This window comes from Aptenodytes patagonicus, chromosome 5 (assembly GCF_965638725.1).
Source record: "Aptenodytes patagonicus chromosome 5, bAptPat1.pri.cur, whole genome shotgun sequence".
In the NCBI taxonomy this organism is placed as follows: Eukaryota; Metazoa; Chordata; class Aves; order Sphenisciformes; family Spheniscidae; genus Aptenodytes; species Aptenodytes patagonicus.
Window position 1 is genome coordinate 64,392,094 of NC_134953.1, and position 17,032 is coordinate 64,409,125.

The following is a 17,032-nucleotide window of genomic DNA, read 5'->3' on the forward strand; positions in this document are numbered from 1 at the left end:
TAAGGTGAAAAATAAGGGAGAAAGATGAATATTACCTTTCGGTGTTCACCTCTACTGTAGCAGCGAATGGGAGAAATCCTGGTGGTAGCGCGGATTTGTGCTTTATAAGAGGCGCCCAGGGCACTAGTTGCAGAGAAGGAAAAATCTTGGAGCATCCTCCAGGACATGAGAAAAGGGAGGCGGATAGCAACAGAGAGTGGTTTGGGTCACTTCACCTCGGGGACCTGCGGATTGCGTTGCTCGGTTTTAATATTTTAGATGGTTTCAGTGCTCTTTATACTGGGTATTTTGTGGCTTATTTCCCCGATCATGCATCCTATGTGCCGTGCTGCCTGGATTAATGATCTCTAGATCCCTTGTGAACAAAAAATGATAACAAAAGCTCGCAAAACTTCATATTTCACAGAGGTTTTTAATCAGAAAACACAGCAGTGTGACAGAGCGTATAGTAAATGTGACAATTTCAGCAAATTACTTTTTACTTGAAAACGGTAGTAACTGCTTTTGTGGGGCTAAAATCTTCTTGTTTTTTGAAGAGTTAAAATCTAAACTAATGTACACCGCCTCCTCTTTTAAGAGCTATTTTAAGTACTATTCATTTTTGCATTGATTTTAAATCTTCTATTTTGCGCAATTAAAATTTAGACTATTCAAAATAAAGCACTTTAAACTGCCCATCTGCCCAACAACTAGATCCTGTACAAATGCTAAAAGTTTCATACTAAACTCTTTCCGATACGGTGCTGAGCGTCGTTAGCTCCTGTTGTAGCTGGAGAGGTAAATGAGTTTGAGTCTGATGAACACTCTCAACTGTATTGCAATGGAAAAATTTCAATGGTTAAATTGTGTTTTGGGTGCAAGCAATAACACAACTTCCCGAATATCAAACCAGCTGCTTCCTAAATGTCACTGTATTCAAATATTCCTGTTTTGTGAGATGCATCTACCATTAAAAGAGTTTATTTCCAGGCAAAACAGCATAGTTGGTGGAAAGCAAATATTTCTTAAGGAGCATCTAAAAAGCACTCAACTTATGAAGCGACCAGAAAACTTGTTGTATTGCAGCCTTCGTGTCCTCTTGCCTGTGACAATGGTTCTCTGCTGCTTGTTTTGAAACTAGAAAAAACGTCTTGTTCAGTGCACAGTAAGCACAAACTACTAAACTGAGCTGTTTAAAACCTCTGGCAATCAAAAAAACACCACTTATACTGTTTCTCGTAACTAAATTCAAAACCAGCTTGGTGAAAGTTTAAATATACAAAGGGGAAAAGTGTCATCTACATTTAGAAAGTAAGTGACCTACTTCTACAAGCTCTTGTTAGTGGCAAAATGCAGCTATTTCCCAAAGCCCCTAAGCGCCATCCTCTGTCCTCAGGCCAAGCAGCCTTTGACTTCAAGCTCTGCCTGAGCAGGGAGTTGCAGGTTATCCCTTAAAAGGCTGTTTTAATCCAAAACAGGACTTCAAACTCTTAAGCCTGACCGAAGGCGCGGGGGGGTGGGGGGTGGGGGGAAGAGGGGGGTTTGCGTTGAGAGGTGGGAGAAATCACAGGAAGCTATTTCCTTTTCTTAAAAGTCCAGCAACATTAAGCATGTGAATATGTAGCTCTTGTATTAATGACTTAATACGAATGACCTAAAATAAATTGTAAAACTTGATACTGGAAAACTAGCTATGAGCAACCAACATATACACGGCTGAATCTGTGAGCGCATTGTAAATGGCAGGTGTAAGAAATTGCCGGGAGCGTGGATTTAAAAGATTTCCATTATCTAAAAACCCACCTCTAGAATTTCTTGAGATTTATATTATCAGCTGTTCAAAAAAAAAAAAAAGAAGAAGTAAGGTTGCAACAAATGTTATTAAAAAGGGGGGGGGGGAGAAGGCTGAAAGCCTTAATGTCCAATGGAGAGCACGTCCGAGTTGGATTTAATTCATGGCTGCAGGGAAGAAGCTGCTGTCCTCCAAGAGCTTCACCACGGCGGATCTCTTGTAGAGCTTGGCCAGGTCGTAGGCGGTGGCCCCCCGCTTGTTCTGGTGGCCCACCTTGCACTCCGCGCACTCCAGCAGGAACTCCACCACCCGCACGTGCCCCTCCCGGGCGGCCAAGTGCAAGGGCAGGTTGCCCTCGTTATCCTCAATGTTAACATCAGCTTTAAACTCCAGCAGAGTCTGCAAAGTGTCCAGAAAACCCTCTCTGGCTACATCATGAATTACAGCGAAGCCAGTACTGTCTTTCAGATTGGGGTTTGCACCGTTAATTAGCAACCTCCTGGCAATTTCGGGGTTCCCGAGTTTCATTACCTGTGAAAGAAAAAGGAGAGTTGAATACCGCGGGGGGTGTTTGCTTCAGCACGGGGTCTAGATCCTCAATTCTTATCTCTGGGTTTTGCCACGGCTTAATCCTCATTTAAAACAGACAGAAGAGCCCCCCTATAAAACTAATGATACACCAGAACATCTAGTTTTAATGTATTTTTTACTAAACTCGGTGAAATTGTGAAAGATGTTATCATTTCGGTGGTAATAGCTTTCTGTCTCAGAGAGATTAATGTCTGAAACAGGCAGTGTAGAATGGGGATATAACAATTTTTTTTTTTTTAACGTGGGTTATCTCAGTTTCCTAACATACGAAAATTAAGTATGGTTCGGTTTTATTTGCCTAAGTGTTGAGACACCTTCGCATTACCGTTTAATCTCGTTAAACATCAAATATAGGGTCTCTGAGGAACAGATATTTTACCTCAGCAACAGCAAATGTAGGATGTGTTTTATAAGCTTCCAGGTGTTTACATTGTCTGTGCATTATCATAAAACAAATATTTGGACTGCACCATAGCTCTGTCTGCTAAGAAAAATAAATGCTAGAAGAAATTTTTCTCCCCAATATTTGTGTTTCATTATGTCACCCAAAAAGGAGAAGTTAAAAGGAATGTTTCAAAGTTCCAGAAGTTTTCTTCTAAAACCAGTGTATTATATTATACTTCCACAATTTCACTATAAGCAAACTGTGGCTATATTCTGTTGCTAAAAACATCCCTTTTTTTTAAAAAAAAAAAAAGCAACAACAACAACAATTGGATTTTCTGACTATTTCTCTCAGGAAAAAAAAAAAAGCTTCTTTAAATTTTCTCGATTGCATCATAAACTGTCATAATTAGAACGCAAATCTCTCTTATTTGGGACTTAACAGCTTGCACCGATTTTCCCCAAATTCCTCATTTTTTTGTTTTCTCAAAGACTTTCAAAAAATGAACACGGTAATGTATGATCTCCAGCCTATAGACAATATTTTCCTGTTCTTGTAATCAGTCTCGTTGTAATTGTCAAATTCGAAAAAAGATCTTTTTTATTTTCTTAGAAACGTCCACACATTGATTTGAAAATCTTGTTTAAAAATTTTATCTGCATAAATGAGCATTACAGTGCATTAGATTTAGCATAATGTACAATTTCTACAAGGGATTTGCTGAAAAACCCTCCTGGTGAAAAATATCTATCAGGCTTTTTAAGAAAAGCAAGCTATAATAAATATAATTACTGCAGCGTTTGGACCATAAAGCAGCCCAGTATATTATATCTACAGACAAGAGCAAAAGTGCAGATAAGACGGGCTGGGATTCAGGGAAAGAGGTTTCTCTCTGCCCCAAGGCTTCCAGCTCCGTATGTGCCATTTCTTTCACTTCTGACTAGAGATGGAAGCGATGTAAAAGAAAACAAGAGCATTGTGATCTCTCTTTCTTTAGTAAAATCTGGACGTTTTGATCTCTTTTTGAGAGCCCAGGCAGTATTATTTGTGAATTCAAAACATGTATTTGGTTTAAGTGGGAGTTTTCTGTGTTCAGGCTAGGGGACTGAAGGCTTCAGTTAAAGATGCGGGGGGGAGAAAATCATAGAAAAGGCGATGCTATTGGGACGTGGGCTACAACTGTGCAGCAAATGCCCTTTATTTTGCAAAGTTTCACTTGGGGGGAGGGAGGCAAAGAAGGAGAAAGCATTAATTGAATAAGTCTGACGAAGAGCATGAAGGCAGGACATGTATTTGAGGCCTGCATAGGTACACTTCATCAGAAATAAAAAGTACAGCGCAAGACAAGCTGAGCAGTTGCTTAATTAAACATAAATGCAGAAGAAAAATATAAATTCATTGGTATTAATATAGGAGCATTCTCTCCGTTTTAATCGAGAGAGACATTATGGAGAGATTATTTCAGTTCTGGAGAGTGCACTGACAGAGAGCTCTTTCGAGCGTGGTCAGGCACCCACAGCACATTTCGGGATGATACATATTGAAAATAAGTCGACAGATTCTCCTGTTTTGATTTTTGTTGTGGTTCATTAACTCAGTTATGATTAGGCAGCGATAGGAAGTATTGCTAGGACACGGATGCGTGTTTAATATAGCTGGATGCTATGTCATTGTGTAAAATACTCCTTAATTGAGGATACGGACAGCTAGCTGCTTTTAGACAAAAAATACATTACTGTAGGACAAATCGGCTTTCAGCCCTTGTCCCGAGGATAAACCAGCTAGCTAAATGTTTCCTGCTTTCTTAAAGAAGTTAGTTTGTGTAAGTTTTTCATTTAAATCCTTTCACTCTCTTAAAAGTTGCTGCAAGTGCCTGCACTGCCATGCGATGCCCTATTTAGGTGCTAACAGGACAGAGAGGAGCTCGCAGATCTCCAGCTTCAGGGAAATTGTCAGAAAAGGGTCATTCCTGCTTTTTAGCAAGAGGTGCTTATTTTCCAGCTGTAACATTTTGATGTTAAGCCAAAAAAGCTGTAAATATCTCGAGCACATTCGCAAGCTATATACTGTTTAAAAACCCAATTTCAGAAATGATTATCATGGTTTCGGGGGAGGGGGGGAGAGGAGTTAACAAACGATTTTTCTAATGTGTGAAATTAAAAAGACCTGTAGCTCCACTTCCACATTTCATTGCTTATACCTTCAGCACAAATAACCACACATTTTTTCTCCGGATTTATAAATCACTTCTTTCACTATTCGGTAGTTACTCTAGCCTTTTCGCCATCATTATCTGATATTACTAAAAGCAAAATCTTTCATCAGCTCCGATAGCTAGCAGTTGAACGAGTTCCAACTCCTGCCTGCACAGCCACACACTTAAAAATTAGGACATAGCACCCTATACGATCAGAAAGGAAATAGCCGGAACCAGTGCCCTGCTAGCCGATCTAAAAAAGCAAATTTTTAAGCCTTAATTATGAATGAAAAGGCGAGTGATTCAGCTGGAACCCTAACTCGTAGGGCTAACTCTTAATGTACATCGAAGGTCCTCGGTTCTGAGCAGCATGCTTCCAATGAGAAAGGTCATTCCTCACAAACAGCGTATAAAGGAAAAGTACCATCTACAGCAGACCCCAGAACCGAAACAAGTCACGCTTTAAAAGCATATCGCAGGAAAAGAAGGAGAAAAAAGAGACAAATCCTAAGCTTCAGAGAACAGCACATTTGTGTTTACAGACCTGCTATGAAATCCTGCTCACCTAAGCTGATTTCTTTTCATCTCAGCTCTTTCATTCCTTGCCTCCTCCCCACGAAGTTACAAAATATTAGCAAACTCGTAGCCCGTTTGACATTGAGGGTGATCCCCGACTGAAATAATGGTTTTGACCAGTTTTATTTCAAGTACGTCATTTTAGGGAGTTGGAGCCACTAAAGTTATAAAATATGGCATCCAACGAGTTTGAAAAACCACTCGAATTTCATCCACCAGCCTGTTTAAAACGTTGTCTTTTTTGGAAACCCGGGTCACGTAGGTACCAGTGATGAAATATTTTCTCCCTCTCTGGATACCAACCTGCAGCGCAGTCCTCCCAAATCCATTTTGTGCATTGACGTTTACATTCTTTTGCAACAAATTAGTAAGTTGCACTAGGTCCCCCTTGGCAGCCGCGGACGCCAGCTCGTTCCCAGAAGGCTCGGCCATTCTTTAGGGTGACTGACGATCGGAAAAAAGATGAGATTTTTTTTTTTTTTTTAACCAGGCATGGCATCGGAGACTGACAGAAGGATTGGGATGGTTAATCTTCTGGAGTAGACCTTGTAGTAAATACTCGTAAAAAACCTCCTTGCCAAGAGCCCGCCCCTAACTCACACGTGATTATTCAGCAAAACTGCAGCTCCACTTGAAAGAAGATTTCTTTGCTTCCACATATAGAGTAACTCCTATTAAAGACTTTGGCCACTTTCGGGGGGGAATAGATTAATAGCTATGCAATATATTATATATGTTACGGGTAACATATATACACGTACACCGGAGACTCACTCAGACCTGAGATCTTTGAAGAAGAAGACAACCCACCCTGTTCACAGTCGGGATCTGAGACTTTAGCAGCAACAGCTCCGAGGAAAAGTCTTCTGTAGCAGTGTGCATCCAACTCCCGCTCGGGATCCCCCCTTTCATCCCACACCGCCGCCTCTAGTCCGGGCCGAGCAGGGAAGAGAAGGACGAGCCGCGCCCGCGGAGGGCAGGGCGCGGCGGCAGCGGCCGCCCAGCCGCCGAGCTCGCTCCCTCGGTGCTCTCGCTCCCCGCAGCAACTTCACTCCCGCGGCCCCGCGCAGCCTCCGCGCAGCGGGCGGGCGCGATCCCGGCCGGCGGCCGCCCCCGGCGGCGGCGGCTCCGGAGCATCCAGGAGGGCGGCGGGCCCGCGGGAGGCGGCGGTCCGGCGGTAGCGGCGGGGGGGCTGCCGCGTACCGCCGCCCGCGGTCAGGGCGCGGAGGAGCCGCGGAGCGGGGCCGTCCTCGCCGCCCCCCGGGGCCCCGCCGCCGCTGCCCGCGCTCCGCCGGGCGCTCCCCGGCGACAGCCGCGCCTCTCGCCCCGGCCGGAGAGCGGAGGGCGAGCTCCGGGCGGGGGCGGGGGCAGGGGCTGCGCTGGTGCCCGCCGCTGCCGCGGCCCGGCTGTGCTCGGCAGCCTCCGGCGCGCAGTGACAGCCGCCGCTCGCCTCCTCTTTCAACTTCGCGAAATAAAGCTGCACTTGCCGGTCCGCGGCCGCTGCCTCCGCCCGCGGCTTTGCGCTCCCCCTTTTTTAAGCACAAACAATCGCTACTTCTGTTTCCTACGGACACGAAGCCGGTTTCTCTTTTCCCCCCCCCCCCTTTTTTTTTTTTTTAACCTCATCAGCTTTTTTTGAAAAGAAAAAAAATTTGAGCGCTTTTTGAGTTGAAACACCCGCCCACATTTTAACGGCAGAGATTTAAGGAGGCGCGACAGAGTTGCGGCGCGGCCGGGCAGGAAGGCCTGCAGCGGCGCGCACCCGCCCCTCGCCCGGCCCCGGCCCCGGCCCCGGCCCCGCAGCGCGGCGCCTTGTGTCGTTCCCCTTGCCGTGCAGCCCGGGCACGGCGCTGCCCCGCCACAGCCATAACAGTCAGGGTGCTTTTAGGAGGAGCGCTGCTTGAGGCCTAGGGGGGGAAGAAGAGGGGGGGGGAAATGAAAGGAAAAGGAGGTTTTAGCACCGGGAGCCGCCGCGCCCCTGCGGGAGGACCGGGGATCGGGGGAGCTCGGGGGACGGGAGGGGACCCCGCCGCGGCTCTGCACGGCGCGTCCCCCCGGGCAGCGGCGGTGCACGGCCGCGGGGCGGTCTCCACCTGCCCGCGGGGGGAGCGGACCCGGACCCGGCTCCGGTCTCTGTCCCGGCCCCGCCGCCCATTCTCGGCACCCCGCGGGGCAGCGGCTCCGGGGCCGGGGTCCACCCCGGCAGCGACGCGGGCTCCTCTCCCTAAGGACAAGGTCAAGGATGAAGGGTCAATGTCAAGTTGTCTTAACGGTGGAAGGCGACCGTCCGCGGCAGCACTCCTTGCTTTCCGCGTTTCTGGTGTCCTTGATTGATTTGAAAGTGCCATTTTGAGGGGGGAACGCACCCAGCCGCCGGGAAGACGAGAGGGCTTCGCTTTTCCTTCAAAGGGCGAAGAAGTGACCGTGTGGAGATTTCATTGCCATTCTGCCTAACAGCATTTAATGTCTTGAAACTGCTTTAATGGCCGGATTGCTTTAAGTTTCAGGGCCCCTCGGAAGGCTGAATTCTGCCAAAGCGAACCCTCCGAGAGGTAAGATGCAATGTCATGGCTCCCTGATAAGCATACGTAACCTATCGGTCGCAGAGGCAATCTGCTCGTGTTTTCTGCGTGGACGCTACGGGAAAGTTAATTTGAATGTAAACACGCGTGAGGCAGCTCGGGGAGGCGCGTTAGTGAGGGAACCTGTCTGGCAGTAACATCAGCTCCTCCAGCACTGCCCTGCGGGGGGAACCTGCCGCTGGCAGCCGGGCAGGGGCAGGAGGTGGCCGGGGCCTGACTTACAGCCACCGCCGCCAGAGACAGAACCAGTTCTACAGGGATGAACCTGCAAGCCGGGCAGCTGAAGGAAGTCAGCATGACTTCTGCATCTGGCTCTCCTTTCAACTTCGGTTGCTTCTTGCTTCGCAATTACATTTTCCTGTACTGATTTCCCCCCCACACACACACACTTGATTGTGAAAATACAAAGGTGACAAGTGATGAACCGCCTCCACGCGGAGCAGAGAAAGCAGCTATGCTCAAGTTATCAGCTGACCCCCACTCACGCTCCCGCTAAAGGGGAAAAAAGCACGCATTTTTAAGGGCCTCATTATGGTAATTCTCGGCCAGAAGTAATAGTGCTAACAGTTTTGTGAACAAAAATATGAATGATAATTTCCCTCAAAGTTAACTCTCGGGAAATGTATGTATATAAATAGCGTCCGTGTATTCAAATACAGTTGATTTTCTGCATAACGAAGGAATTTAGATGCAAAACTTCGAATAGTCAGTCAGACGGCTTATAAATTACTTATTTCGTGACTAACCAGTGCCTAAAATCCACTTGGTGGATTTGGTGGCATTATTTGTTGCTAACTTACTGCAGAACTAGACCTGCAAGTCTTACAACAGTCCCCCTACTTTTTTTTTGTTTGTTTTACAGTTCAGAATAACCGCCCCATCTTCTGTTAATCACGTCACACAACAAAAATAATTAAGTGAAACGTAGCTAGGGTGCTGCAGGCCTCCTACAAGTAAAGCTGCCCGGCCAGAAAATGCCGTCAAACCTCCCTCACCGTGCGGGTCTGTCAAAAATCTTTGCAGAAAGCAGCACGTTAATCCTAATCATTTCCTCTCAAGAATGATAAAGCTACTCCTCCTAAACCAGAAAGAGTTGCCCCAGTCGGCTCCAAAATCAGCAGCCGAAACACCTTCTGGAGGGGATATTGTCGCCGGGCGTTGCAAGGAGTAAAGTAAGCGAGTGTCCCCCCGGCTCTCTAATTTGTCTGGCACTGTTGGAGGACAAAAGCCACCTCGAGTGGCTCGGAGTGAGGGGTTGCGAGAAGGAGAATAGAAACTTTCGCTGTGACTTGAACGTGAACTTCCTGCGATGTGGCGGCACGTGCAGCTCTTCACCTTTTCTTCACGTTCTGGATCAAATCCTTCCTGTTTTGATCTAATATAGATATCATTATTTAAAATATGACTGTAGTAGACGCGAACGCCGTGTAACTAATCTTGACAACATACCTATAGCTTCAGTTCGTGCCAGGAATTAATCGGCTTTAATCCAATTGCTAAAAGTCGCTTTTCAGCCTTTATTGTAGTTACTCTCTAGTAATGTGTGGGTGGATTTGTTTGTAATTTAGCACAGGCTGTCCCTGGCATTGCACCATACCTCGTACCTAGTACAGAACTGTCTGTAACATCAAACTGGAAAAAAAAAGGGCAGGTGTGAGGGCAATTACTTTATCATCCCTCCGCTCGGTGGTGGGGAGCTCGAACTGTTAAGCCAACGTCAGCAGGCAATAAAAACCTCCTGGGAAACCCGGCCAACATAAGCTAGAGCAGGAACACGATACATTTAATATCCAACTTCTCTGACACCCTGGCTTTGCATCGTAAGTGGCGTTTTAGCGTGGCCTCAACCCGCCTGGAGACCCTGAACGCGGCCGCCAGACACCCGCCCCAGGCGCCCCGAAGCCCACGCTCCCCAGCAGCGCCGGCAAACAGGCTTTAAACAATTCCCGGGAGTATTTTCCTTGGGAACACGGACTCTCCCGAAGGTACACTTTAACTTTCCATTCGCCGCTGTCCGCACGCAGCGTTTGTTCACTGCCTCTCCCCACCGACTGACCCAGCCGCGGTGGGCGGTCGCGCTGTGTCCCCCCCGCAGCTCTCCCCGGTGCCAGCCCGGCTGCTGCGGCACACAGCAGGGAGCTCGCAGAGTCCGAGAAACTCTTCTGTAACCCTCACGGACGGGAGAGAAAAACAATAAAGAACGGTGTTTCCTAAAAACGGCAAAATAACTCGATTCAAAGATAGAATCATGTAGCTTTATTAGCTCTCGCTAATAAGAAAGGTGCTTGATCTATTTGTGACCTATTTGTAGCTGCGACGCCCGTACAAAGAGCTGAGCAAAACATATTGGACTAATTAGCAAACCGGTGTCCGAATGCATGTTTGTGTTTAATGCCAGTGATAAAGGCGGTCGGTGAAGGGCATCGGGTTGCAGGAGGCAGACTTAAAAAGCATTAATTACAGCTAGATTTGCATTACTTCAAACAAGATTTGTCTGTGGCATATAATGCAATTGCATCTTACAGTACTGGAGTGCTAAGCTTGAGTGAGGGCCGCTGCGCGGATCACGGTCTGTTGGCTCAGAAACCTGTGAAAAATGCTTTTTCTTCTTTTGAGAGAAGTACGAAGACGGGGAAGACCACCGTTCTACCGAGCCCACCCGGCCGGTGCGTCCCCCCCGCCCCGTGGAGGTTCGGGTCATTCCGCGAGCACAAAGTTACGGGTTGTCAGAGCAAACCGCGCTGGGGACCGAGTCACTGTATTCACTGACGCCACTACGATCCCGCCCGCTCCTCTGTCCCCGGGGCGCGGATGGATGCCCCGCTCCCGCACGGGGAGGCAGAGCCGCCCTCCGGCCGGCGGCTGCAGCGGCCCTTGTTTCCCCCCACCCGCCCCCGGATGGCGGGCCCGGCCCGGGCTCGCTGCAGCCAAGGCCCCACCGACCCGTTAGGCCGCAGCCGGCGGCGGAGCGCAGCCGGGCCACCCCGCGCCGCCGCCGGGCCCGGGGAGCCGCCACCTGCCGCCACCCGCCGGCGACGGCGTGGGGGGGGTGTCAGCCTCCGGGGCAACGCGGCGCCCGGCCGAGCCGAGCCGGGGACCGGAGCCGCCCCGCCCGCTCGGAGGAGCCGCTCCCCCGCTCAGAGGCCGGCCCGGAGCCGCAGCCGTTGCCCCCCGGAGGCTGAGGCGGTCCGTCCCCCCAGGAAAGGCCTACGCGCGGACCGCGGGCTCCCTCAGCCGCTCGTCCGGACCGGCCGCCCGTGGCCCCGCGACCCGCCGCGGGCACCTTCCGGCGGGCACCGGCGCGGGCTCCTCACGCGCCCCGTCCCCCCCCTTCCGGCCGGGATCGGGGCCGGTATGGGGGCCGTGGCGGGGGCGCAGCGGCCGCGGTCACCGCGGGCTGCCGGAAAGGCGCGGCCCCAACCCCTCCCCCGGCTTCGCGAGCGCTTGACAGGAGGGTGGTCACGTGCCGGCCGCAAAGCGCCTCTTTGCGACCTCAATGACAGGCAAAATGTGCGACAGGCGCTGTGGAGGCAGGGAGGGAGCGGCGCTGCCTCCTCCTCCTCCTCCTCTCCGGGCCAGCAGCTGAGGCAGCGCTGCCCGCTCCCGGCCCCGGCCCGCTCCCGGCCCCCCGCCCGCCTCTCTCCTCTCTCCTCCCTCCTCCGCTCGCCGCCACCGCGTGCCGGCCGCCGCGGAGCTGCCAGGCGGGGCAGCCCGGCGGCGTCGCGGGAGCCTGAGAGGAGCCCGGCGCCTCGATGAGCTCCTAGCTCCCACCCTGCCCCGTCCTCGCCGGCAGCAGCTCCAGGTGTGCGGGTCAGAGCAGAGCCGGGGACGCAGCTGGCTGCAATGGCGTCCAACATGGACCGAGAAATGATATTGGCTGATTTCCAGGTAAATTTCAAGCCGCCGCCGCCACACGACCGTGGCCTCTCGCTGCTTTTCTCTTTCTTCTCGTTGCTGTGCTGCTTGTTCTTTGTGGGAAGGTCCAGGGCGGTGGGTGTGAAGCCCACTCTCCAAAGCCTCCACTTGCTCGCTCTTTCTTTTTCTTTCTTTTTTTTGTCAGAAATGGGGAACGTGTGCCCTCTTCTCTCAAGGTGTGTGAACAAAATGTCTTCTTTAACTTAGAGAGTTTCAGTTTTTAATAAAAAAAAAAAAAAGCTTTTTCATCCACTTTGCTTGTTCCAACCCTCTACAACCACCCAGGCCCTGGGACAGCTGTGAGCCAGCTCACTTGGAAGAGGTAAATGCCAGGGAGGATACAAAACTCATCACTCCTCATGATTTGTCACAGTGTTTGTAATGAATCACTTACTGGTACTACAGATTAACGCTGAACAGAGGTGTTTCCATTATAACAGCAACACTAACTTCATGGTTGCCTCAGCCTATGACTGTTGTAATGACAGTAAAACTGTTCCCACCCCATTCCAAACAACAACATGTGTGTTTAGAAAGGAGGAATGTGCCCTTAAAAGTTGTTTGTTACCTTCCCTCCTCCCTGCAAATGGGTTATAATTTGACTTCAAACTCTTAAATCTTATTCCCAGAATAAAGTCTTTCTCTAAATAAAAGTGATGTGTTCAGGAGCCTGGTTAATCTGTTGAGTATATTGCTTCTTAGTATTGCTTGGTTTTATATTGTTTTTCTAAGAACAAGTAAACAAACAAGTGGAAGATACCTGCATTTGAAATAGTGGGGAGAGCCAAAAGCAGCTTGGAAGGGTATCAGATTATATCTTTTTAATATTTGCTTTTCAATCGATTTTTTTTTTTTTTTTTTTTTTTTTTTAAGCTTTGTCCATTTGCAGTGGTTGTTCTTACATGGATAGGCTCCTGGATATTCTTGGATTGAGTTGTAAAACTGCTCTCTGTATGTTCAACTTCTTAGAAGACTGTTTTTCAGCTGTTAGCAGTGAAATTTAGTTTAAAAAAAGTAATCCCTTCATTCACTCTGTATGTGTGTTTAACAAGAATGTTTCTTTGGAATTACAGGTAGGGTGACTGTAGGGTACGTTATGTAATTCCTCTTTTACAAAAGGTGTCTGATATCTTACTGACGTAACATGTGGAGTTCCCAACTGATAACAGGGAAGTGTTTTCCCTTTCCGTACCTGAGTATCTTACACCCATATTTATTAAAATGTTTAACAAATGTTTCTATAATGATCCTGTATTTTGTTGCGCTTGGAGATACTTCTGTGTGTAGGAGTGACGTCTCAATGTTAAAGCTGGGGTTTCATGAAGGAGTTCTTCCAGTAACAATACACTGTGTAAAAGGAAACTGGGACCCCAATTCTGCACTCATGCTAGTGGAGACAGACTCTTATGGAATCCCTCATTATTATCTGAAACAGGATACATTCAGGAATCCCAGATGGTGATTAAGTTAGTGGCTGGTGAATGTAAGATTTTTTTTTAATAGAGTTTTCAATCTGTACCCACTTTCCGAGTTTTTAGTGTCAATGCTATTTTGCAGTTCTGCAGTATTTTTCTGCTTGGGTTTTGAAACTGGTTAATAAAGGTATAACAGTAACTGCAGTGTTTGGTATCATGAAGACAGGTAAGTATTATTGCAAACTTGCAGATGGGCGGTGGAGTCACAGAAACCAGTTGTAGATCAAGGATGACATAATGTGTCTGAGCCTAGGACCCAGGAAATATTTTATCATATCACAACGCTTATGGAGAAAAGAAAAAAAAAATCCAAACTTTTTGCTCTTGTATTTCAGTAGACAACTTTGTTTTTCTGTTTCATCCTCTCTCTTTTTTTTTTTAAATAGTCTCAAGGATCTACCTGATTCTGAAACACTGAACTGTCAATTGTCATGCTGTTAAAACTTCAGATTAGTAAAGGACAATGTCGATCATTATTAGGCCTCGTATCTTTAGGCTGTTACAAAATGGTAAAGGATTTTGGGGTATTTTAAATACTTGATGGAATTTGCAACTCATTCACTAAGAATTTAAAATGGAAAATAAAACATGTGCAAAGTAATTCTGCATGATTTTCCCTTCTATATTTTCTGTACCTTTTAATTAATAAATATGTCTCTCAGAGTTCTGCTGCCATTTTCTATGTTTGTGTGAGGTATCTTGTTGAAGAGTGTTGTGCACACTGGAAATTTTAAAAGCAATTCTTCATAGTTTTGTTCAGCTAATCTTTGCTGAATTAAATTGGGAGGGAAACTTCCATCACCGTTTCACGCTTGCCTTTCCCAAGTTACTTTTAACAGGGATAGAGCAGTGGTCTTCGAACTTTTAAAACTTGAAAGGGTTTTCCCTCCCCATAAAAAAAATTTTCAGTGAAGTCATAATTATACTGATGTTTGATGCTTTTGTGAAGCTTTCATGGACTTATTTTGTGTCTTTCAAAGACACTAGGGATTCTGCCATTGATTTCAACTAGAGCAGGATCTTGTATTGCATTTGGTTTTTCCTTTTAGCTCTGATTGTTGTGACAGGTTACCTCCGCATTCTGAGTTACTAAAGAGAAATAAGTTTTAAAAATATGTTGTATGTATACATATACATACAAACATTGAATAATTTTATAAAATATTTTAACTATAGAGTAAAACACAGTAAGTGATCTACCAAAATATTTTTTCTTAATGTCTCAAAACAATTTAAGCCTGTTCTGTGTGGTTTATAATTATTTTATTTCCTTCTCCTTTTTTAATGAGGTTACTGTATGCTACCCAGAGAGTACAAAGTACGTATTCATGCATGTGGGCTGTATAAGCAACCTGTCTAACTTTTCCTTCTTAGGTCCTCACTTAGGAAAGATTATGCAGAAGCTTAGCTTTATACATGTGTAGTCTGACTGTTTTCAGTGGAAGTAGCTAAAGTAGTAGAGTTAGGTGCACAAACAAGTTTTAGCTGTTTTACTAAATGCAATTCAGAATTTCTCCACAAAGTGTCATTGGCATATAGGAAAAACTCCTTAAGAAAAAACTCAACAACTTGTGTTTGTAGCATAAATTACTTAAAAAGGTGACTGCATGTGAATTGGTAAAAGAGTGATGCTGCAATATACCTCACATACTGGGGGAAATAAGGGCATATAATTTCTACCAATTTTTGTTAACATTGCTGTTCTTCTTTTGTTTGTTGTGTTTAACTGCAAAATGTTCTTCCATCTCCAGTGGGATACCCAGGTACTCACATGATACAAATATATTAATGATCTGTGCAGTCTGGGATTTGAAGAGAACTGCTCTCACAGTGTATTGGTCCACTTTTCATTATAAAGAAAATAGATTTTTTTGTTTTTGTTTTTTCCTTTTTAAATGGCAAACTTCAGTTGCACTGAACTTAGTTAAATTGGCATAGTTAAGCTGTTCAGGAATGAAAAACAATCTTTGCGTACTGGCAGAAGTGTCAGACGTTGACATTTTTGTATGCTAGCACCTTTACTTTTGTTTTTAACAGCTTCGCTTAGGATGGGGACTAAAATTAGCAAGAATATCTTTTTGTCATTATAAGTTACATCCACCTGTAGGACCACTTTATTCATGCTGTGTGGTTATCCTCACAACGATTCTAAATGTAGAGTGGGCCTAAGGGTTGGAGTAGTGTGGGAGTTGCCAGCTCCTGGGTGTCCATATATTACAAAAATATCTGGCACGTGGAGCTTCAGAAGGGAATTTTTCATAGAATTCACATTTTTTCATTGACCAAATAAATAAGTAGCTCAAGATTTGGTCTGGGTGGGAAGACTTCGGAGTGGAATGGCAAAACTCAAAACCCCTTGCTTTCATTGAAACAACACATACCTAATAGTTTTCTTCTTCTTCTTCTTCTTTCTGTTTTTCATCTATGTTCATTGTGAAATAAAGTTACATGAGTTTTTTTCTTTTTGCAATTTTTTTTTTAAACTGCGTAATAGACTGCTTTGGTATGATTCACACACATATGTATATAAATTTTTTTTTTTTTTCAAACTTCACCTTTGTGTCAGTCTTTTTCATAAAAACAGAGGTTTGTGGGAGGAGCAAGGGGGAATTGGGAAGGAAGAACCTCATTACCATCAGTTACGGAAAGGTGAGAAAGCATGCTAGATAATTATGTTTTAAGTTATAAAATTGACCATGACATTGATACATCAGCTTATTATTTCTTTATTTTAATTTTTTTAAGATTTAACCGTAATTCAAACTACTCGTTTCCTTCTGGAATGGCTAAAATTAAAGAAACTGCAGAATCTTTTTCACTTGGAAGTTAACACAGTGCTGTTAAATAACTGACAAGATATATTTTTAAAGATTTTTTTGTTGTTATGAAAAACATCTGTCTGCTTCAGCCCTGTAAAAGATTATCTCTGTTATGCACACTGTTTTCACTGTCTAACAGTCTATGTGCAGAATTTACATGTGTATTAATTTTTTTTGAGGGTGCTAAGGGAGCTTTTCTTTCTTCTGTGTGTGTTGGCATGCTGGCTCAGGTTTTCTGTCACTTTTAAGTTATTGCCAGTATAAAAATTTGATGGGTGAAAAAGGTAGGAAGATATAAGAATAGCTTAAAGTCAGTACCCTTGATTCTTCCCCTGGATTGTGACTTATGCTGGGGGCTGGAAAGAGTGTTTCAACCATTTTATGTAAGGGTAAACCATCCACAAAGGGATTTTGAACAAATAGCAAAACTGATGTCCTTAATGTTGGTTTCTGAAAGAAATTGTGTTGTTTTGTCATTAAGGCATTGGAGCAGAAAGGACTGTTCTTGATTTCTTTGCAGACTTTCTGTGAAGTGTTTGGCAATTCGCTTGGAACAAGATCCTCAGTAAAAGATAGGTGCTGAAGAAACTTCCAATCGAAGTTTAAATCTTTGGAAAGTGTCCTCCAACTTGTTTAAAGTTCTTGGAGGCCTACATTTTCATCAGAAAGTTTCCCTAGGCACCTAAATGTCTGTTTTTCTGTGTTCAGATCGTCTGAGCTT

General features: G+C 45.8%; 2 protein-coding genes and 1 long non-coding RNA gene across 4 annotated transcripts in view; 2 read left to right on the forward strand and 1 right to left on the reverse strand.

The window, feature by feature from the left end:
- Positions 1-1,505: 1,505 nt before the first annotated feature.
- CDKN2C (cyclin dependent kinase inhibitor 2C) lies at positions 1,506-6,566 on the reverse strand. 2 transcript variants are annotated; one of them, XM_076340228.1, is made up of 2 exons: positions 5,824-6,318; positions 1,506-2,302 (listed from the first exon to the last, which is right to left on the reverse strand). In XM_076340228.1, exons 1-2 carry the CDS (start codon positions 5,950-5,952, stop codon positions 1,928-1,930), a joined length of 504 nt encoding a protein of 167 aa, XP_076196343.1. In that variant the 5' UTR covers positions 5,953-6,318; the 3' UTR covers positions 1,506-1,927. The 2 variants fall into 2 exon arrangements, 1 of the variants encoding a protein (XP_076196343.1); XR_012995507.1 differs by lacking the exon at positions 5,824-6,318 and adding an exon at positions 6,331-6,566 and having other exon boundaries at positions 2,218-2,302.
- Positions 6,567-7,577: 1,011 nt separating this feature from the next.
- On the forward strand, positions 7,578-10,293 carry LOC143161324 (uncharacterized). Its single transcript, XR_012995508.1, has 2 exons — positions 7,578-8,072; positions 8,965-10,293. It is a non-coding gene; the product is annotated as an uncharacterized LOC143161324 (long non-coding RNA).
- A 1,343-nt stretch (positions 10,294-11,636) lies between these two features.
- Positions 11,637-17,032, forward strand: part of FAF1 (Fas associated factor 1) — a 172,812-nt gene continuing 167,416 nt past the window's right edge. The window contains exon 1 of the mRNA XM_076340229.1: positions 11,637-11,990. Coding sequence (XP_076196344.1) covers positions 11,946-11,990 — 45 coding nt within the window. The 5' untranslated portion in view covers positions 11,637-11,945. The remainder of the gene's footprint in view (positions 11,991-17,032) is intronic.